General features: G+C 50.0%; 1 protein-coding gene across 9 annotated transcripts in view; it reads left to right on the top strand.

Annotated features, from left to right (window-relative positions):
* The window catches only part of ATXN7L1 (ataxin 7 like 1), a 282,673-nt gene that overhangs the window by 198,876 nt on the left and 61,131 nt on the right, over positions 1 to 22,666 (top strand). For 8 of the 9 annotated variants that reach the window (XR_009868444.1, XM_062215739.1, XM_062216267.1 and 5 more), the window contains one exon: positions 22,134 to 22,356. Coding sequence is in view for 8 of the 9 variants with exons in the window: in XM_062215739.1 (XP_062071723.1) it covers positions 22,134 to 22,356 (223 nt within the window). In the remaining variant the exon portion in view is untranslated. Of the gene's footprint in view, positions 1 to 10,448; positions 10,501 to 22,133; positions 22,357 to 22,666 lie in introns of those variants that run through there. The other variant, XM_062216102.1, reaches the window with a different exon arrangement.

Raw genomic sequence — 22,666 nt, 5'->3', positions numbered from 1 at the left:
TTGAGTGAGGGTAACTGGTAGGCCAGTGGGATCCAGGAAACTCCTGGTTGGGATTGTTACCACCCTTCTGGGCTTCCTCCTCCCAGCCCCTTTCTGGGTAAACTCCCTGATCTGTTAATAGATTGATTCATTGGCCCGATCCTCCTAGCATCTAGCCAACAATTACGTATACGTTCTTTGTTTTTTGACCTGCCCTCAGCACTTATTCTCCCTGGGCGTTGGGAACCAACCTTTGATGGGCTAGGAGAGGAGACTTTCTTAGGCCAGTTTTTGTCTCCTGTGTGAACTGCTGCTCTTTTCCTGGGGGTGTGTGGTTGGCCGTGCCAGCTTCCATATGTCTAATGTGGGATATCTTTGACTCCGAGATCTTTTCTTAGTGAGGATGGCAAGCCTCCTCAGCTGAGACGAGAACAGTGTTTCTTGGCACCTGCCCTGAGAATGTGAGCATCCAAAGCCTGGTGCTCTTGGGACCTACCACCAGAGATGGGAGCTCAGCAACTGGTTAGGGTCCATCACAGGGAAACTAAAAGCTTCTGGCTCTTGGTTACCTGCCAGGACCCTTCTGCCATTTACTCCGGCCCTGGTCTCAACAAGGGACTTGTGTTCTTGCAGCCCAGGAGCCAAGCTGTGAGAGTGGCAGGATGACTCAGTACCCTCTCTGTTATAGGCCAGCCTCAGCTCTGGTCTGGGATGAGAAAGGAGGTGTTTGCTACCAGGAGAGGAGAGGAGAGGAGCGGGGAGGGGAGGGGAAGGAAGGGGAAGAGGAGAGAAGGAGTCTGCTCATCGCAGTCTCCAGCTGTTCTGTGCTGAGAGCCCTGTTCCTTCTGGCAGGTCCCTCCTCAGCTTAACAGGCAGGTTTCTGCCAATGGAAATGGTATCTCTGAGTTATTTATAAGTTATTTAGTAATAAGCATAATACTGTTCTTTTGTGTTTGCTCTGTCTGACTTAACTTTCAAAGCTCTCTCACCTGCCTGATCTCACTGACAGTTCAGAGGGTGGAGGTGGAAGAGGCAGATACTGTTAACCTCAGAGCATGGAAATTCTGAAGGAGAGCCAGGATTTGGGCTCCAGCTCTTGGAAATCAGTGCTGCTTCTGTTGATTTTATCTGCCTAATATTTACATTTGTTTGCCACTGGAAGGTGTTGTGTCTTAGAGTTGGAAAGCCATTTTTATTATTCTATGAGGGTTTTTTAGGCTTATTTATTCATCTGAGAAGGAGAGAAAGAGAGAGAGAGAGTGCTCCTACCTCCTGGTTCAACCCCAAAATATCTGTAGCAGCCAGGGGACCAAAGCCAGGAGCTAGGAGCTCAGTCCAGGTCTCGCACGTGGGTGCCAGAGGCCCAGCCACTTGAACCCATCACTGCTACCTCCCGGAGTGTGCATGAGTAGGAAGCTTGAGTCTCTGGAGCTGGGCTCCAGCATTGATATGGGACCAGGGCATCTTCACCACTAGGCCAAACGCCTGCCCCAATATAAGTACCTCTTGTCTGTGACGAAGGTGAAGTTTGCTTCAGCGTCATCAGCTTCAGGAAGAGAAGGGCTGCCAGTGTCACCCGTGAGATCCTCACCAGGAAGAAGAAACGTGGACCGGAAGATACACTTACTACCGTGGATGGTGGGTGGTTCGGCACAACCACACTCTATGAGTGCTGTTCACAGGTCACTGCCAGAGGGATGGAAGGGGTTGCACAGCTGGGCCTGTCCTCTGCCAGGTCATCAATGAGGATTTGGAGGAAGAACAGCATTGAGGGCAGGCTTAACAATTTCTCAAGTGGTAGACTTGGGAGGGAGAATGGGTATATTGGTGAATCAGGCTCCAAACATCCAACAGACTGGAGCAGTAGAATGAACCCACCAAGATGATCTTTTTAAAGGACACCCGTGGATTCATGGCTTGGCCATGAATGTGTGAAACAGGCCCTGGGCAGGTGAGGGAGGCAGCTGTGAGATGTGAAACATTGAGGCCGGACCTCTAGCTGCATTTATTGGAGATCAGTGTCCAGAAGAGACTCCCAGGAGCTGACCCCTTCTGGAATGTCCTCCCTTCTGAGATCCATAGCTTGTGAAGAACAAAGCCAGAGAGAACCAAGGTCAGGAGAGTAATGAAGACAATGCCTTTGTGCAGAATGACCTGAGAAGATGCCTGGGGGTGTTTAGCCTGGAAAAGGAGGTTTGGGGGAGTAATTTTTGTGAGGTGTTCCATGGAATGGAAGAGGGATTAGACAGGCTCGTGATGAAGCCGGGGGCAGAAATGGGATTGGTGTGTGGGCGTTACACACTGGCCCAGTGCAGGGGAAGAGCCTCCTACAGTCGGGGCTGTGGAGCCTGCAGTTGCGAAGACACTCCGAGCAGCCCCGTGGCAGGGGTGCTGGAGAGGTGACCACAGCCCCAGGCAGGTGGCTGTCAGGGGTTAGGAGACTGGGTCCCTGCAGGCTGGTTCCACATTGGTTCCACATCCCAACTTCACAATCGGTCTAGGTCCAGCATTCCTGAAAGAGTGGTCGGCCCTGTGATGGAAACAGTGGGTGTAGCAGGAAGGAGAGGGTTGGCAGAGGGGATCCGTGCCTCAGTGTCCCATTTGTAAAGAAGGCCTGTCTGGGTTACATTCGTGTGTGTGTGTGTGTGTGTGTGGTTTTTAGGATTTGGATTAACTTTATTTGACCATGTTAGAACATTAAAAACAAATAACACCCCCGTAAAGAATGACAAAGTCCAACCAACATTTGTCATTGTCATCCATGCATAGTGAAAGGAGGGCCTGGCCGGCACCATGGCTTAACAGGCTAATCCTCCGCCTTGCGGCGCCGGCACACTGGGTTCTAGTCCTGGTTGGGGCACCAGATTCTATCCCGGTTGCCCCTCTTCCAGTCCAGCTCTCTGCTATGGCCCGGGAAGGCAGTGGAGGATGGCCCAAGTGCTTGGGCCCTGCACCCGCAAGGGAGACCAGGAGAAGCACCTGGCTCCTGGCTTCGGATCAGCAAGATGCGCCGGCCACAGCGGCCATTGGAGGGTGAACCAATGGCAAAAAGGAAGACCTTTCTCTCTGTCTCTCTCTCTCTCACTATCCACTCTGCCTGTCAAAAAAAAAAAAAAGAGGGCCTAATAGAAACGTAGGGAGGACAGACTCAGGATGGCCCATGAGTACATACATGTCTGTGATGTCTCCTATGTGCCTGTGTGTGTCGAATTAAGACCGATTAGCACTTCGCTGCAGACCCAAATTGGCAGTGTTTGGGAACTGTGATTTTAGAGTGCCTATCTGCCGTCTCTCCTGTCAGCCGCCTTAATTACCTCAACGTACAAATTACCTCCTTCAAGTGATTCCAAGAAGAGTCTGAAGGTAACGCTGAGTTACGTTGAGACAGATCGCTTCCCTCGTGGTTTGCCGGCCCTTGCTTTCTGCAGGCTTCCGTTGTTGTGGTTGTGGTTGTAGCTGCTGCTGCTGAGGTGAAAGCCATTAACATAAAATTGACCACATTAAACTGAACAACTGAGTGGCATTAGTGCATTTGCACTGTCGTGCAGCCATCACTTCTAATCCCAAGATATTTCATCACTCCAATTTCATACTCATGACACAGGCCCCGTCCTTACACACACACCGCCCCTGGCAGTCCCCAGTCGCCTTTGTGTGTGTGTGTGGCTTTGCTTATTCTGGACATCTCATTTAAAGTGAATCACACAACATATGTGACCTCTTATGTTTGGCCTCTTTTGTTGGCATGTTTTTGAGATTCATCTGTGTTAGAGCATGGATAGTCTTCATTCTTTTTTATGACTAGATGATATTTCATTATGTATAAATACGACAAGTTTTGTTTCTCCAGTCGTCCATCGCGAGTCATTTGGGTGGTTTTCACTTTTTGGCTTTTATGAATGGTTGCTAGGAGCATTGCTTGTACACGGATTTGTTTGAGTATCTATTTTCAATTCTTCTGTGTGTACTTGTGTACCTAGGAGTAGAAATACTGGGTCATATGGTAATTCTATATTCAACGCTTTTTAAATTAACAAAAAATTTTGATTTTGGTGAAATGTACTTAACATATAAAGTTTACCAGCTTAGCCATTTGTAATACGCAGTTCAGTTCGGTACTGTCACGTGCATTTGCGATTGTTATGCAACCGTTAACATCATCCACTCCACAGCAGTTGGTCTTGCAGCACAGAAACTCTATGTACATTAAACAGTAACTCCTCACATAAACACACACTTCCTGGCAACCTGCATCCTTTCTGTGAATGTGACTACTCAAGGTGTCACATATATGTGGAGTCATACAGCGTCTTTTTTTAAAAAAAAATATTTATTTTATTTATCTAAAGACAGTGACATAGAAGAAGAGACAGAGAAAGAGCTTCCATTCACTGGTTCACTCCAAAAATGGCTACAATAGCCCGGGGCTGGGCCAGGCTGAAGCCAGGAGACAGGAACTCTATCCAGGTCTCCCACATAGGTGGCAGGGGCCCAAGTGCTTGGACCATCTTCCAGTGCCTTCCCAGGCACATAAGCAAAAAACTGGATTGGATGTAGAGGAGCTGGGCCTGAAACTGATGCTCCAGGATGGGATGCCGGCCTTTTAGGCGGCAGGCAGCTTGACCTGCTTCACCACAGTGCCAGCCCCAGTGTTTGTCTTTTGTGATTGGCTTGTCTCATTAGTGTAATTTCAGGTTTATCCATACTGCGGATGTTCCAGAATTTCCTTCCTTTTTAAGGCTGAATGACATTCCATCGTATGCCACATTTTGTTGATTGGTTCATCCCCTGATGAGCATGCGCTGGCTTCTGCATTTTGGCCATTGTGAATAATACGGATGTGGATGTAGCTATACAACTGTCTGGTCAAGACTGCTTTCCGTTCTTCAGGGTAAACGCAGAAGTGGAACTGCTGAATCTTATGGGAGTTCCATTTTTAATTTCTTGAGGAGCCACCATACTCTTTTCCATATGGCTGTGCCATTTCACACTCCCACCGGTAATGCACAAAGCTTCTGGTTTCCCCACATCCTTGCACCCTAACAGCTGTGGTACCACGTGCTAGTTTTCATGTGCATTCCCCCAGTGCCTAACGATACAGACACTCTTGTTTGCCATTTGTGTGTTTTCTTTGGAGAAGTGTCTATTCAAGTCCTTTGCCCATTTTTTAACTGGATCATGCCCGCTTGTTCTTGCATTGAGAGTCCGGATTCTAAACTTGGCGCTTCTCAGACTCCAGAGCAGTGTCCGTGTTGCATCTTATTATCTGAAGCCCTCCGTTTGCTAAGAACTTAGGCCACCTACTCACTCCACAGGTACCCAGGTGAGGAGAGAGACGAGGGCTGAGACAGGGAAGGGTCAGTGCTCTTGGTGGGGAGAGCTGACCCAAGGCGAGGGTACCCATCTCTGGCCTCCCGGTCTTCCTGGAACTCTCAGCAGAGGTACCAGGAAAGCTGTCCATGGATGTCTCCGGAAAAGCTCCAGTTCCTAGGCTATAGAACCTGCCTTTTCATCTGTGTGTTTCTTCTAAGCCTTGTGACACCCAGCAGATTCTACTTGACTGTCCTCAGAGAGGGGAACATGTGCTCAGGAGCCCTTGACCCGCTGGCTTTGGGTGTACAGGTCAAGGCTCACAGCCTCACCCTTGGGAGCTGACTGTCTTCAGTCAGAGCTGCCAGTGACTGAGAGAGGAGGGCTGGTGGAATAGGAGTCAGCTCACAGCCCCTCGCCCTGCTGGCTCCACTGCACAGAAATGGAATGCTGGAAACTGACCTGCACATCTCCCTCGCAGTCAGAAAGTGATCAGTTCTCTGTAATTCTGGGGAGAAACCCCGTATGAGCAGAAAAGGAAGCATACCGCTCCAACGTCATGTTCTCCCTGGGGGACTCTCCCACGGGAGACTCACTATCTTTCACCCTGACCATGCTGTCAAACTGCTCCGGGGGTGGCTCCACAGGAACTGCCTACTTACGTGGCATAATTTATTTTTAAAGATTTATTTTATTTATTTGAAAGACAGAATTGCAGAGAGAGGTAGAGACAGAGAGAGGGGTCTTCCATCCGCTGGTTCACTCCCCAGATGGCCACAACGGCCGGAGCTGCGCTGATCTGAAGCCAGGAGCTTCTTCTGGGTCTCCCATATGGGTGCAGGGGCCCAAGGGCTTGGGCCATCTTCTACTGCTTTCCCAGGCCATAGCAGAGAGCTGGATTGGAAGAGGAGCAGCTGGGACTAGCACTGGAGCCCATATGGGATGTTGGTGCTTCAGGCCAGGGCTTTAACGCACTGCGCCACAGAACTGGCCCCACATGGCATAATTTGAGATGATAATGTCTCCCCCAAGTCCAGAATTCTCCAGTAGAGTAATGACCAAAGCCTTGGAAAGCTTTTGTCTCTTAGAGTTTTGAATTTTGTCGTTTTGGAAAAGGCACATGTCCCTGAGACAGGATTAAGATTCATCAGGTAGGCTGGCGCCACGACTCACTAGGCTAATCCTCCACCTGCGGCACCGGCACCCCGGAGTTCTAGTCCTGGTTGGGGTGCCGGATTCTGTCCTGGTTGCTCCTCTTCCAGTGCAGCTCTCTGCTGTGGCCCGGGAAGGCAGTGGAGGATGGCCCAAGTGTTTGGGCCCTGCAGGAGGAGGCATCTGGCTCCTGGCTTTAGATTGGCACAGCATGCCGGCTGTAGCGGCCATTTGGAGAGTGAACCAATGGAAAGAAGACCTTTCTCTCTGTCTGTCTCTCTCTCTCACTGTCTAACTCTGCCTGTCAAAAAAAAAAAAAATTCATCAGGTAATAGCCAGGTTTCAATAAAATATGTTGAATGAAGAGTGTGGTGCGGTGGCTAAGATGCTACTTGGGATGCCTGCATCCCATGTCAGAGTGCCTGGGTTCCGGTCCTAGCCCTGCTATCCACTTCTAGCTTCCTGCTGATGTGCACCTGGAAGGTGATGAGCAGATAATGGCTTAAATGGGATTGGGCCCCTGCCACCCATATATGGAACACTAGATAGAGTTCCTGAATCCTGGCTTCAGTCCAACCCAGGCCTGGCTGTTGCAAGCATTTGAGGAATGAATCAGCAGATGCAAGATCTCTCTCTCTCTCTCTCTCTCTCTCCCTCTTTCTCCCTCTTTCTCCCTCCCTCCCTCCCTCCCTCCCTTCTGGCTTTCAAATAAATTTTAAGAAATGAATTAAAAAAAAAAAGAAATGTTGAGTGAAACATATAGGAGTTCCTAGTAGAAGATAAAGGTGCCCAAAACACACTTTACTGCTGGTTTCTTTTTTATTTTCTTTCTTTCTTTCCTTATTTTTTGAGAGGCAGAATTATAGACAGGGAGAGAGAGGCAGAGAGAGGGATCTTCCATCCACTGATTCACTCCGCAAATGGCTGTAACAGCTGGAGTCTCCCATTTCTACTCCCCAAATTGTCTCCCTTGCAGGTGCAGGGGGCCAAACCCTTGGGCCATCTTCCAGTGCTTTCCCAGGTCGTTAGCAGAGACCTGGATCAGAACTGGAACAGCCAGGACTAGATCCAGTGCCCATGTTGGGATGGCAGCACTGCAGGTGGAGGCTTAACCTACTATGCCACAGCACTGGTCCCCACTGTTCTTTTTTTTTTTTTTTTTAATTGAGACAAAATTCAGGTAATTGAAGGTTAACTACTTTTTAATTTTTTTTAAAGAACTTATTTATATTTATTTTGTTTAAAAGGCAGAGAGTTAGAGAGGCAGAGAAAGGACGATATCTTCCATCCACTAGTTTGCTCCCCAGATACCCTCAGTGGCCATAGTGTGGCCAGGTGCAAGCCAGGAGCCAAGAACTCAATCCAGGTCTCCCCTGTGGGTGGCAGGGACCCAAGTACTTGGACTATTATCTGCTGTTTTTCAGAGTGTTTATTAGCAGGAAGCTGTAAGGGGGAGCAGAGCCAAGGATTTGAACTTGCCCATGTGCTCTGATATGGGATGCAGCTTTCTCAAGCAGCATCTTAATACCTTCCCCTTAAATTTTTAAAAAAGATTTATGTATTTATATATTTATTTATGTATTTATTTATTTATTTGAAAGGCAGAGATACAGAGAGGGAAGGAGAGAGAGAGAAGAGAGAGAGAGAGCGAAGGAGAAATCTTCCATCCAGTTGGTTCACTTCCCAAATAGCCACAATGGCCAGGGTGGGCCAGGCTAAAGCCAGGATCCAGAAGCTTCATCCTGGTCTCCCACATGGGTGCAGAGGCCCAGGCACCTGGGCCATTTTCAGTTGCTTTCCAAGGCACATTAGCAGAGAGCTGGATTGGAAGTGGAACAATCAGGACTTAAGTGGGCACCCATTCAGTGCTGGGATGCGAGCATTGTAGGTGAGGCTAAACCTTCTATGCCACAGTGCCAGCCCCAATTTTTTTTTTAAGATTTATTTATTTGAAACACAGAGTTACAGAGAGTGGGAAGATACACACACACACACACACAGATCTTCCACCTGCTGGTTCACTCCCTAGTTGGATGTAGTCTCCACAGCTGAGCCAGGTGGAAGCCAGAAGCCTGGAACTCCACCCAGGTTTCCCATGTGGGGAGCAGGGGCCCAAGCATTTGGGGCATCTTCTGTTGCTTTTCCAGACACATTAGCAAGGAGCTGGATCAGAAGTGAAGCACCCGGGATTTGAACTCGTACTCATATGGGATGCCTGTGTTGCAGGCAGCAGTTTAACCCCTGTGTCACAATGTTGGCCCCCCAATTTCTTCAGAGTTTATTTTATTTGACAGACAGAGAGCTCCCATCCCCTGTTTCACTCCCCAAATACCTACAACAGCCAGGAGTTGGCAGGCCAAAATCAGGAGCCAGGAATTCTTTCTAGGTCTCCCCCATGTGGGCAGGAACCCAATGACTCGAGTCATCACTGCTGCCTCCCCGTGTCTGCATCAGCAGGAAGCTGGGTCAGGAGCTGGAGCCGGGCTTTGAATCCAGGTACTCTGATGTACAATACAATGTGGGGTTTTTTTAAGGGTTATTTATTTATTTGAAAGGCAGAGCTACAGAGAGAGGGAGGGAGAGACAGAGAGAGCAAGCTTCCATCTGTTGGTTTGCTTCCCAAATGGCGGCAACAGTGAGGGCTGGGCCAGGCTGAAGTCAGGAGCTTCTTCCAGGTTTCCCACTGGAGTACAGGGGCCCAAGCACTTGGACCGCCTTCCACTGCTTTTCTCAGGCTATCAACAGGGAGCTTCCAGCACCCATATGGCTGATGTTGCAGGTAGTGGCTTAACCAGCTATGCCACAGTACTGGCTGGCCCTGGATATGGATATCTTAACCAGCATCCTAATTGCTAGGCCAAATTCCTGCCCCTAACCATTTTTTAAAATAGGTTTTTATTTCTGTATTTTGAGAGGCAATGTCATAAAGAGAGAGGGATAGATAGATCTTCCATCTGCTTGTTCACTCCCCAGATGGCTGCAATGGCCAGGGCTAGGCCAAGCTGAAGCCAGGAGCCAGAAGCTTCATCCAGGTCTCCCATGTGGGTAGCAGGGTCCCAAGCACTTGGGCCATCTTCCACTGTTTTTCCCAGGCCATTAGCAGGGAGCTGGATGAGAAGTGGAGCAGCTGGGACATGAATAGGCACCCATATGAGATGCTGGCATTGCAGTCAGTGGCTTTACCCACTACACCATAGCACCCCTGCTCCTAACCATTTTAAAGTATACAATTCAATGGCATGGAGTACATCGTGGCATTGTGCAACCATTGCCCCCAAAGGAGATCACTAAGTAGTCACTCCCCATGCCCATGTTGTTCTAGGCATCCTATAACACAGACCTTTGGTGAGCCTTTGTTTTTGTAGGAGTTCACACTCTCCCTCCCCCATTTCCCCCCTTCCCACTTTGCCCAAGTTTGCTGTCATTTGCCAAATTCGGGTAATAAACTTTCTAAACATGCAGAATCAATGAAAACTCCCTGCTTGAATTACTTGATTTCGCAGTGACTTCCCTAGGAAAGTGCAGTCACCCTCCTAGAAGTATTTTCCAGTCACGACAATGATCACTACTCTCTCCCAAGCACAGGGCTAGTTACTGGGGTGGACACTGCCCGTCAGTATGGACAAGCCCCAAGGGAAGGGGGAAAGAAAAGCCCGAGGAATCTGCAGGCTATGCAGGACTCAAGCCAGAGCCCACACAGCTTGATGAGGCCGTTGTCCTGGGGGTGCCACGGGAGGAACCCCGCCCTCCTCACACAGCGCTGGCTCTCATGAGTGGCCAAGGGACCTACCTCCTCTGACCACACCTTAGGCGCGCGCTTCAGGAAAACCCAAGTTCATCTGCGGAAATTCAGTATACAGCCCTGACTGTTCCGGGCTTTTCTTTCTGCCTTTCCCTAATCTCATCTGGGCGTGCTCTCTTAAAGGGGAAGTGGTGCCTTCTGACTGGCCAGGCCTGCAGCCAGGAGCCAGGAAACGTCTACTAGCACGAGTCTCGCTGCCCAGCGTGTCACTGGCTCAGCCTTCTTGTCCAAATGGCCAGGCTGCCTCCCCAGGATGTGTAAGTGCGAGCGCAGGGCACGCTCACCACCCAGGAAGGCGTGGGGCTGGGTGCAGGGCACGGAAGAGAGAGCCTGGCAGGCTGAGCATGCTGGCAGCCCACGGTGCATTTAGCAAGATGCATGTCAGCAGACAGTGCTCTTGGTTTGTGGGCTGGCGCTGGAGTCGAGACAGGGCCGAGGCGTGCGATGGCGAGCGTAGCTGCCTCGGAAGGAAGTCAGGACGAGGAGGCTGGGTTGGGGACCGGTCTATTTTGGACGGCCCTTCTGGAGGCACGAGCCTCGGGCCTGGTTACAGACGGAGTGGAAAATTTCATAGCACACCTTGCATCGCCTCGGGAGCCCAGCTGCACTGCACCCTACCATCTCGTCACCCCCACGTCTTGGCTTGTACGTGCAGCTCTGATGACGCTTTTTTGCCTTTATCTCCTCAGCAACTGTTTGTCTTTGTTGTCTCTCTGTGTCATTTGCATTCAAAAGTGTTGCAGGGCTTTTCTGTTCAAACCGTACAAATTGCTGGGAACTGGTGACCTGTGTTCTTCCTGCTCCCCCACCTAGGGCTGGTCCTCTGTCCACTGTGTGCACACCGCTGGGCCCAGGGTGGGTGGTGGTGGGTGGCGGTGGCTGGCCCGCCTGCAGACAGGCTGGCTCACCAGGCCGACTGGCAGTGCATCTGCTCTGGCTTCCAGAGAGGGTTTTGTTTCCAGTGAGCCCACGGAGAAATAAAGGGGAAAAGGCGCACATGCTCGCGGCTGCAGCCAGTTCCTGTGTGAATACCACAGGAGAGCTGCTGAGGGATTCGGGAAGGCAGGACCTCGCTGTGTGTGGGGTCCCGATCCAGGCCAGGCTCTCATTTGTATTTGTAACACTGAGGAATCTCAGAGCGTGTACAAAGTTTTGTTTTCACCGAAATAACTCGGACCTTTTGCTTCTGAAGAAGGGAGAAAGAAAGACACTAGAGAGGGGCAGAAAGTGGTGTTTCGGGCCGCCTGTGTGGACAGGGTACAACCACACCCTGCTTCAAGACAACTTCCTGTTTGCCACTGCCAACTGCCACTCCAAGGAGAACAGAAATGGTTCCGTTATTAGTGGCTGCCGCGGGCCCACGGCAGCCTGTGGGTTGAGTGGTTCTGAGCAGCGCCACGAGCTTAGCCGTGCGAGGAGGCTTGGCGCCTTCTGTCGAGGTTGACCGTGGCCCTGCGCTGTTGAAATCGAAGGCTGGTGCAGACAGGAATGAAGCGGCGGCCTCTCCTCCTCAGCCTGCGCTCCTCACTCCATGTGTTCCCGTAGGAGTCTCGTAAATGGAAAAATTTTTAATTCAGGGTCAGGGAGCAGGCGGAGAACTGCCTGTTTAGGAAAACTACTACCTAGGTCTTCTTTTTCTAATCCATATTTTCCCGTCTCAGGGGAACTGGTATTAAGTGCCAGCTGTGAGTTGGCGCTGTGGCAGCTACCTTCCATGTGTAACCAGTGCTGTCGACGTGCACGGGTTCCACAGGGACCACAGTGAGCCCCGTGCTGAGTGCCAAGGGGAGGGGTGCACAGGACACACGTCCTCGAGGTGTGTCCAGCACAGGACCCCTAGCGCAGTAAGCCAGGGATTCCCGCAGGGGCTGGGTGCTGAGGTGTGGCACTCTGCCTTCTCTCGGGGCAGCTTTTCCAGCTTGTCACTCCCTGGTATGGGTGTTACTGTCCCCATTTTGTAGATAAGGAGCCTGGGGCTCAGAGGGTTAAGTGACTTGCCTGAGTCGCAAAGCTAATGAGTGACAGCGCTGGGATTTGAGCCCAGATCTTTCTGATTCCAAAGACAGCAGTGTTTGGTCCGTATTTCCAATGATTCCCAAAGCTGGTAGAACTGAAAATCACCACAGTGCCTTTTGAAAAATACACCATGGGGGTCCTGGCCCTGATGTCTCAAGAGTGAAGGAGCCCCTGATGCTCCAGGTGGCCAGTGATGTGAAGGTGCAGCCTGGGTATTTTCTCTGCCTCCTACATTTGGGGCTGCTCCCACTAGGAGGCCAGGGTGGGGCCGACCTGAGACAGGAGCGGGGCTTTTGTATGCCTGGACCAAGGCACCTGGGTAAAGGCCACTGAGGTTGCCTCAAGGCAGTATTGGGAAGATTCATTCCGCCTGTGCAGGTACCTTAGACATGGAAATCTTAACTCATGGCTCTTCCCTTCAGAGACAGCCCAGACCTGAGTCCCCCCTTCAGTGCCCCTGGAGTGGGGACCACATCTGCTTTGTCATTCTAAGGTCGCATCCAGTAGCTTCTCTGAGAGCTGGAAGCCACCAGTTTTCACTGAAGCCGCGGTGACTCCTGTGTTTAAACGTGTGTTATGTGTGTTCAGTGGTTGTGGAGAGGGCTTCCTGATGGGGAAGCTTAGTTTCACGGAGATGGGACTCCTGGTCCACCCCTCCACTGCCGTGTTGGATCCAGACACAGGGGAGCAGCTGGGCCAATAAAAGGGCTGAATGTTATTTGGAGGAGCCAGGCTCTGGCTGCAGGTGGAGTCCAGCGGACCAGGAAGGGTTGTTTACTTCCCTCTGGGCCTCCAGGCAGCAGCTGTGTGCTGGTTTGACTTTAACCCTGCTTGTCCCTCCTTCCTCCCTTATATTGCACCTGTATCCCTCCTGGCATGCCCTTTCTGTTTAAAGGTTTGTTATTGTTTTCTGTTGTTTGCTGCTGTTGCCGTTGTTATTTTGAGAGGCAGAGACAGACAGACAGACAGACAGAATTCTCATCTGATGCTTCACTCCCCAGGTGTCCACAATGGCTGGGACTGGGCCAGGCCCAGCTGGCAGGTGGGAACTCAAGCCAAGTCTCCCAGACAGGAGGCATTAACACAATTACTGGAGCCATCACCACTGCCTCTCACGGTCTGCACTGGCAGGAGGCTGGAGAGAGCTCAGAGCTAGAACCAGGAATCAGATGCAGGGACGGCAGTGTGGGACTCAGGAACCCTAACCAGCATCTTAATTTCCGGGTCAGGAATGGCTGCCCCTGTGTTAATCCTTTTCTTATGTGAACTGAAGTGACTTTAACAAAAACTGAGCCTGTTAAGCAATCCATCCTCTATCCTTCCTTTTTTCTCTCATCCTCATATTTATGGTAAATGTTTGTGTACTGATTAGAGTTTCCGTATTGTGCTATTTTTCATTTTCTTGTGGATTTGGGTGTACTGTTTCAAATGCACATTTCCCAAGATTGAGACGACCCTCATACTTGTCATTTTCAATTATTTTAATATAGATTGTTGAGGTTGTGTGTAGTAGTTTTTACTACTATAAACAGTGCTGCTGAGAATATCTTTGAACTTTTTTTTTTCTGTGGGGATATTTCCTTGGGGTCTATTTTCTAAGCTAACATTACCAGATTACCAGATCAAAGGCTGCGAATGCTTTTTATTTCCTGTTATTATCACCAGGGTGTTCTCCAGAAAAAATGTAATCCCTTGAAAATACCTCCAGCAGTATGTACACGTGCTTGTTCCCCGACAGGTTTGTGTTTCTGTGATTCTAGATGTCTTGTGAGGCATCCCTGGGGGCTGATGGAAACATTTCAGGGCCCTGGAAAATCCCTGGGACTCCCCAGGTCCTACCCAGTGGGACTGCTGCCTGAAGTGTCTACCTTAGTACTAGCTGAGCAGGTGGGAGGGGAATGCTGCCGAGAGGCCAGATAAAGAGAACTCTAAGTTATCTGACTCCACGCTTGTGTCTTAGGGCAGCTCTGGCTAAGGGAAATGCTCTTCCAAGAATCATTTCTTAAGCTGAATTTGTAAGTTTTTTTTTTCTTTTAATTTGCATTTATTTTATGTTGAATTTTTTTTCCCAGCCATCAATTTCTGTTTCTGCAGTTTCTTCTGGGATATCTTTTACTTTTGTGCCACCTCCTCTTCTGGTTTAGGAACAGTTTCTGTTGTTTCAGGCAGGATCCTCTCAGCGTTGCAAGGGGGGCTCCTGCCTGGATTAGTGTGACCATGAGCTTTGTAGGGATGATGGAACATCTTTTTTGCTTTGTTCTGGATTTGTTCAGTGACCAGAGAACCTACATCCAAACCCTGAAGTTGAGCATTGCTCTCTGCATTCTTATACATGTGCATCACAAATTCAGCACTCTGATGGGCCACCCGCCCTGTGTCCAGCCCCACTGTTGGGCCTGGTGCACCTACCAACTCCACTGTAGTGATGACAGAGTGACACACATTGCTTCTGTAATGTGATGCCTTTCAGGTACTCAGTGGTGTTGTGGGAGAGGAAGGGTCTAAAATCCTGTTCCAGGTCCTTGCCTTTTACCTAGAGAAGCATTCTAAGTACAGGCACAAATAGCAGTGCCTGAAGTGATATAAAGTTTGTTTAAAAGGTGAGGAGGAAATGGAGTCGGCCTTGTGGCATAGCAGGTTAAGCCTCCACTTGTGATGCCGGCATCCCACATGGGTACCAGTTCAAAACCTGGTTGTTCCACTTCTGATCCAGCTCTATGCTGATCCATCTTGGAAGGCAGTAGAGGCTGATCTAAGTCCTTGGGCTCTTGCACCCATGTGGGAGACCTGGAAGAGGCTCCGGGCTCTAGGTTCCCGGCTTCGGCCTGGCCCAGCCCCTACCATTGGGGGCATTTGGGGAGTGAACCAGTGGATGGAAGATCTCTCTCTCTCTCTCTCTCTCTCTCTGTATATGTCTCTCCTCCTCTCTCTGTGGCACTGCCTTTCAAATAAAATTTTTTTAAAGAACTTTTTTTTTTTTTTAACAGGCAGAGACAGTGAGAGAGAGAGAGACAGAGAGAAAGGACTTCCTTTTTCCCTTGGTTCACCCCCCAAGTGGCTGCTACGGCTGATGTGTTGTGGCCAGCGCTCTGTGCCGACCTGAAGCCAGGAGCCAGGTGCTTCCTCCTGGTCTCCCATGCGAGTGCAGGGCCCAAGGACCTGGACCATCCTCCACTGCACTCCCGGGCCACAGTAGAAAGCTGGACTGGAAGAAGAGCAACCGGGACAGAATCCAGTATCCCAACCAGGACTAGAACCCGGGGTGGTGGCACCGTAGGCAGAGGATTAGCCTAGTGAACCACGGCACCAGCCTAAAAGAATCTTAAAAAAAAAAAAAAAAAGCCAGGAAAACACACAGCACACATGATCATTGTTCAGGAAGGGAGAAGGATTGGGGAGAGATGGTAGCTAGTACCTCAACTTCCTGTCTAGTCTGCAGAGAGAGAGAGAGAGAGAGACCCTCCCAATTGCCAGCCTCTTATGAAGTTGGAAAAGGGAGTGATTATGTGGTACTGCCCCCAGGACCCAGGTGAGGGGAGCTACATCCAGGGAAAGAGGTTATTTGACTGACAGGTAGGAGGGTAGGATTACATAAAGTGGGGCGTGGCCCTAATCTAGCTCCCTGTTTTATCCCTTGTCAGTGGCTTTTCTGATTTGCATACCCTTGATGGCCTGGGCAGTTTCTCCCATGTTCTTAAAGTGGATACAAAGACTTGAACCTCTTGATTTGCATGTTTTGTGGGTCAAGTGAATGGCAGATCATTTTCAGCCATCACCCATTACCACTTACAGAACGAGCGAGAAGCTGCATTTGTATCACGTAGAAGAAAGGGAACTAACTCCTCAGGCTGGGTGACAGTGGTGGAAAGGGCATTGGCTCAGAGGCGGCATAACCCTGGTCTTGTTTCGCAACCCACTAAGCTTTAGTTTCCCTACACCTAACAAGGAGGCTAACAGAATCATACCACTTTATGGGGGCATGGGTAGATTCCACAAGCTGGCTAGTAACCAGTAGCTTGTGCAGTGTGGGACACATATTAGTAGGCACTCAAGAAACCAACCCAAAGCCTGAGGGTTTGGGGGACTGAGCTGGAATGAGCAGTGTAGGCCACCTACCCCTCCCTGGCGCTTGTCCAACAACTTCGTGCCCAGAGCTCATGTCACCCAGCAGTGGGTAGGAGAAGGGTTGAAGCAGACCTTGCTTTAAGTTCCACTTTGAGGCACCCCTGCCTGAGGAGGGAGTGAGAACCCACAACTCCTTGTGGCTCAGGGACTGCCCAGCACAACGCTGCCTGCCACTCACTGCTGCCTCCGTCCATTGCCCTTCCTGGAGGCTGATCCCCCGCCTCCCTGCCATCTAACCACCATGGTGCTCTATTTAGTGTCTAACTATAATTGTAGCAAGTGAGACACAGGAGCAGATTCTAGAACAACCCCGTTCACTGACTAGCCTTGTGATATATGACTTGGGGCAAGTCCTCAAAGAGTACCTGCCTCTGTTTCTGCAGCTGGAAACTGGGGGCATGCCTGCCTCACAGAGCAGTGGCAAGGCACAGCCAGCGTGGTTCTGGGTGCCAGGGACCTGGCCCTGTGTCTCTGCCCCCAGTTCTGGTTCACTTTTGGAAGAAGGTCCCTTGGAATTTGGGGTAGTTCTTTGTAGGAAGCATTCTGACCACAGCTACTATGACAGACAGAATCCACGGATGAAACAGAACCTAGGGATTGATTTGCACCTGCCCTCAGGGTTGGGGCTGAAGGCGACTCAGCACTGTCAAATGAGTAAGCCAAGTGCTGGCCTCAGGCCAAGTTTTCTTACACAACCATGGCAGGCCGCAGGTGACCGTGGGGCTCAAAGTCTATTAGGAGAGGATTGCTCCCTTAAAAACCATACTGGAAAATTCCCAACCAGATCTTTCTAAAAATGGCACAGGGAGCCACCCTGGGTGTCTGCAGCCAGCTCAGCCATTGACAGGGCGTCTGTGCTGAGGTTTCAATGCAGGACACTGATGCTAGAAATATGCAAATATCCCAGTGAACAGCTCAGGGCAAAGGGAGAGGTCTGAATTTTTGCTGAAACGGAGTTGCCTGAGAACTGGTGGATTTTATCTTCAGAGATTAGGGGGGAAATTGTGGCAACACCAGGGCTCCCCACACCTATCAGGTGTGTAGAAAGCCAAAGAGTCAGTGAGTCTGCGGCTGCAAGCCCCCGGCTCTGCTGGTCCCCAGGGTTGCCTCCTGCACTTGCACCTGGATGTTGAAGAAGTGTATGTGAAGCAGGTGGTCTTGAAGCAGTGGGCTGCTCAGACTTTGCCGGACTTCACTTGATAGAAATGCAAAGATGTCAGAGGATTTGGCTTTTCATTCCTTTAGTCCTGGGACCCCCCCCCCCCAACTCTTTGGAATGGAGGTCTTGTGCTGTCCTGGGGCTGCTGACTAGGAGCATCAGGTGCCCTGCTGAAGTGCCCATAGATGGCACGGTAGGGGTTCCCATTGCTCTTCTAGGCTCTCCCTGTCCACAACAGCCTCTTCCCAGGGTTCCAGGTGGGAGAGCTCAAGACTTCAGACATGGGCCCTAAAGCTATTTTCAGATCACGTGTTTCCTAGCTCTGTGAATGACGATGATACAAATCTGGACAGCTTTACTCAGAGAAATCCCACCCGCACAGCAACAGCTTTTTATACGAAATGAAGACTATGCCTTCTTCTGTCACTGGCCCACCCATCTCTCCACCAAAGGACAAAAGTGTGTACATCTCCTGCAGGTGCAATGTGGGAGAAACAGTGTGAATAGGAATGGGATCTTTCTGTGAGAGCTCCCCACTCTGTCCTACCTAAGACATCGGCTGTACCCATTTTCCAGCGCTTAGCTGAGGTCACCTGCTGAACTAAGGCCCACCACTCCCGCCTTGTTGGTTCTGACACTTTGAACTCTTACCTGCACCATTAGGGGACCAACTTGTTCCCACAGCTCAGGGGGAGAACTGTGGACCTCTTTGTGGGATACCTTGAAAGAGTGTTAGATTTAATTCCATCAGAACAACAAAGAAAAATGTTAGCCTACTTGCTACAATACAGAATTGCACATTAAAACAAACAAAAATTCATTAATGACAAAAGACTGCCTTTTTTTTTTTAAAAAAAAAAAAAAGGTTTATTATTTGAAAGGCAGAGTTACAGAGAGGCAGAGACAGAGAGAGAGGTCTTCCATCCACTGGTTTACTCCCCAGATGGCTGAAATGGCCAGAGCTGGGCCAATCCAAAGCCAGAAGCCAGGAGCTTCTTCTGGGTCTCCCATGCAGGTGAAGAGGTCCAAGGACTTGGACCATCTTTTACTGCTTTCTCAGGCCATAGCAGAGAGCTGGATTGGAAGAGGAACAGCCAGGACTTGAACTGGTGTCCATATCGGATGCCGGCACTGCAGGCAGCAGCTTTACCTGCTATGCCACAGCACCAGCCCCTAAAGAACTATTTTCAAATTTCAATTAATATTCTCTCATATGCAGTTTGTTCTTTTAATTCACTGAAGAATTTATGGAGCTCAAATATAAAATTTTGAAAAAGCTTATCCACTGATTTAGTTTTTTCTGTAAGTTTAGAGTGAAATGTCAGCCAGGATCATTAACCAGAATTCTCTAGGTGGTTGATTTTAGAAGTTCTAGTGTGAGCCATTCATTTTGTTCTTAATGGCACTCTTCATTGTGATTTATCCTGTTTACTTGTATACGTTTTCTTTATCCTTTATTATTTGAGACACAGAGAGAGAGATAGACAAAGAGAGACTTCCATCTGCTGGTTTACTCCCCAAATGCCTGGAACAACCAGGGCTGGGCTGTGGCCAAAACTGGGAGCCAGGGAAGTAATCCAGTTTTCCCATGTGGGTGGCAGGAATCCAATTCCTTGAGTCATCATTGCTGCCTCCCAGGATTGCAGGAAGTTAGAGTCCCAGAGCCACAGCCAAGTATGGAACTCGGGTCCTCCAAATGTCGGATACAGACGTCTTAACTGCTAGGTTAATCACTCACCCTTCGCTGTATAATTTTTAACCTTTAGCTTAGCGAAATATAATTTGTCTTCATTGTTCATGCCTCTCTCCCTACCTCAATGGAGGAGTATTTCTGTACCTTCCCCACCCCCGCTACCAGCTTTGAGCAAGAGAATGAATGAAAACTATAGAGACATCTAAAACAGTCATGGTAAAATTGAGTCTTATTTTAGTATTGGAAACCTCTTCCAAAAAAAGAAATTCCTAAACAAGAAGTTTCGACAGGGCAGAACTATGGATTGGAAGGAGCCTTGGTTCTAGTCCCAGCACTGCCACCAACTAGCTTTGTCCTGCAGGCTGGTAACTGATCACCGCTTCTCTCAGAAACGAGATCCAACTAGTTGACTTTTAAGATCCAGTTCTGACCTTCAGTGATTCTGAGGTCTGCATTTCTTAATTTCCTGGATTCAAATCCTATTCAAAGTATGCCCTGTTTCCTGCCTTTCCAAGAGGCGGTGGCCCTTGCACGTGGCACCATTCCTGGAGCAGCCCTTGGCCCTGACCTTGGCAATCACCTGGTCAGTCAGCCATGAGGAAGATGGAGACGCCTGACTGCTTCCTGCCTGTCTCACAGGGGTTGTAAAGGCCACTGCTGTTTCACAAAGGATAAATTCCTCCAAGGAAGAGCCTGCCTGAGTAAAATGTGTCAGCACGTCAGCTATTAAGTATTGCTGTAGCATCTAGGAATCACGAGGGACGAGAAAAGAAAGAACAGGGACAATTATGCCTTGTGTTTGTGATAACGGAGTAGAAAGAGGACCTCGAAGCCCCCCAGGAACCCACTTTGATGCATAGGTGAAGACATAGAAAGCAAGAAAGGTGAGGTGACAGACTCAAGGCCACAAGCCTACTGAAAGGTGTGGTTGAGGCTGGAGCCTGGTTCTCCTGGCGCCCAGCCCAGTACTCTCTTTGCCACATCAAAACAGGGGCATTTAATCAGAAGACTGCCTGGCAACACATGGCTATGCGGGAGCACAGAGAAACCCCAAACTCCTGTCCTGTGCAGCCAAGGGAAGTCTGGCTTTCTTCCCCTGGCCGGGTGCCTGGCATAGCAAGCAGAAATGCCTGTTGACAAGCAGCCTGAGACGGAGCCGTGTTTGGGGTGAGGTGGGAGGGGGTGTCTGCAATCCGTGTCACTCGCCCTCCGTTATCAGCTTGATGGCCGGATTTCCGATCTCTGGTTCTTCCCCTCGGTGCCTGCTACACTTGTACTTGTTTATTCAATATGTATTAATATCTGTGGGGCACAGGAGAGCCCAAGAGAACTCGGGATTTCAGGAGCCTTTGTCTTTTCCAAAAGGTTTATTTTATTTATTTAAAAGACAGAGCTACAGAGAGAGGTAGAGACAGAGAGAGAGAGGTCTTCCATCCGCTGGTCCACTCCTCAGATGGCCACAATGGCTAGAGCTAAGCCAATCCAAAGCCAGAAGCCAGGAGCTTCTACTGGGTCTCCCACGTGTGTGCAGGGGCCCAAGCACTTGGGCCATCCTCCACTGCTTTCCCAGGCCATAGCAGAGAGCTATATAGGAAAAGGAGCAGCCAGGACTAGAACCAGTGTCCATATGGGGTGCCGGCGCTTCAGGCCAAGGCTTTAACCCACTGTGCCACAGCGCCAGCCCCCTTTTTTTCCCCAAAAAAGATGTATTTTATTTATTGAGCTTTTGTCTTTTTATTGTTGGGGATTCCTTTGTGTAATCGTGTACAAAGTTTTGGGACATATGGAAATGTGCATTTTTCTAAGGTTCTTAGCTTTTGTCATATCTCTTATTCTCAAAAAGTTGAGAACCACCATAGTGGGTGTACACTAGAATTTTGCTTTGCGCTTCTGCATCCTGATTATTGAGTTGAGACCACAGGGGCTGATAAAGTTTGTTTGTTTTTTTTTTCTTTTTAAATTTGAGAGAAAGCACTCTCATCTGATGATTCACTCCCTGAAAGCCCACAATAGCCAGGACTGGGCCAGGCCAGCCAATAGCAGGGGCCAGGAACACAAATGGATGAGAACTCATCCATTTGACCCATCACCTGCTGCCTCCCAGGGTGTGCATTAGCCAGAAGCTGGAGTCAGGAGCTGAGCCGGGAATTGAACCCAGACATTCTGACATGAGACACAGGCATCTTAATGCACATCTTAACCAGTAGGCTGAATGTCCTCCCCGGAGCCCTGGTATCTTCTGTAGAATGTCGAGGGGCTGCACCTCCCAGCCCAAATCCACGCCCCGGCTTCATCTCTGAGTTCCACTTGAGCATCCGCGTTCTTGCAGTGTTGTAGCCCTGAACTTTGGTAGGCCCTGGAGAAGCCACAACCTCAGTGTGTCAGCAAACTGCTCCCCCAGTGCCAAGAAGGAGCAGATGCTGGGCCACTTCCTGGCTCCCGAGTCCTTGCCTGTCCCACTGACTTTAGAGCCCCTGTGGAGGGGTAGCTTCAAGAACGTCCCATTTGTTCCTTTGAGAGCCTGGCCCTACCCGCTGCCTTGGGCACCTTGTGGCCTCAGAGTAGCCATCTGGGGATCACTTGAGCTATGTGGTTGTCCTGCAGTCAGGTGACATCTCGCCCGCCCTGCTATGGAAGCAGTTTTGCAGAAGGAGGGCCAGTACATGCCTTTCCTGAGAACCTCGTCGTTAGTTCTGTGTAGCACTGGGTACAGGAACCAGAAAGCGAACAGGGCTAGCTGGCGAGCTGGGGCAGAAGGGAGGCTTCAGGGCTGCTGGCATGGCAAGGGAAGCTCTTCTCTTCGCTTGCTGGGTCTACCGGAGTATTATGGGCTGCATGTGGGAGAGACTCACTTGCTCCAGATGCTGTGCTCAGTTCTGTTCTTTCTCCCACTGTAGAGAGAAGACACGGTTCGATGTGTAGACCCTTTCCCTCTCCAACGTCTCCGGCCTCCACTCCCAAGACATCCCTAGCACAGGTGAAAACAAAAGCCTGTCTCGGCGGCCATAACTCTGCCAGCAGCACCTCAAAGCCATTCAAAACGCCCAAAGACAATCCACTTACCTCCAGCAGCAAACAGCACACGGTCTTTTCTGCGAAGGGATCACGAGATAAACCATGGTGAGTGCTGGGCGCTGGCAGCCAGCAGCCGTCTGTCCTCGTTGCCTGTCCCTGTTACCATGGGGAAGAGCGTGTGTCCCCTGGCTTTGTTCCTGGGCATGTCATGTGCAGGGTTTTGGGGGAACTGAGGAGGGAGGGGACAGATGCCCGCATGGTGCAATGAGAGTCCCAAATACAAGAGGGAATGTGGGATCTGGAAAGTGCCCAGTACCTGGCAGCTCTTGCAAACTGAGCCAAGTTATCTCTGAGAAAAGGGCAACCGGGAAATACCACTCAGTGACGCCATCACCTCTCAGCGAGGGGTAGTCCT

The sequence above is a fragment of the Lepus europaeus genome, chromosome 1 (assembly GCF_033115175.1).
Source record: "Lepus europaeus isolate LE1 chromosome 1, mLepTim1.pri, whole genome shotgun sequence".
Lineage (NCBI taxonomy): Eukaryota > Metazoa > Chordata > Mammalia > Lagomorpha > Leporidae > Lepus > Lepus europaeus.
The sequence above is the reverse complement of the archived record's forward strand: the minus strand, read 5'-3'. Positions and strand labels throughout refer to the sequence as shown.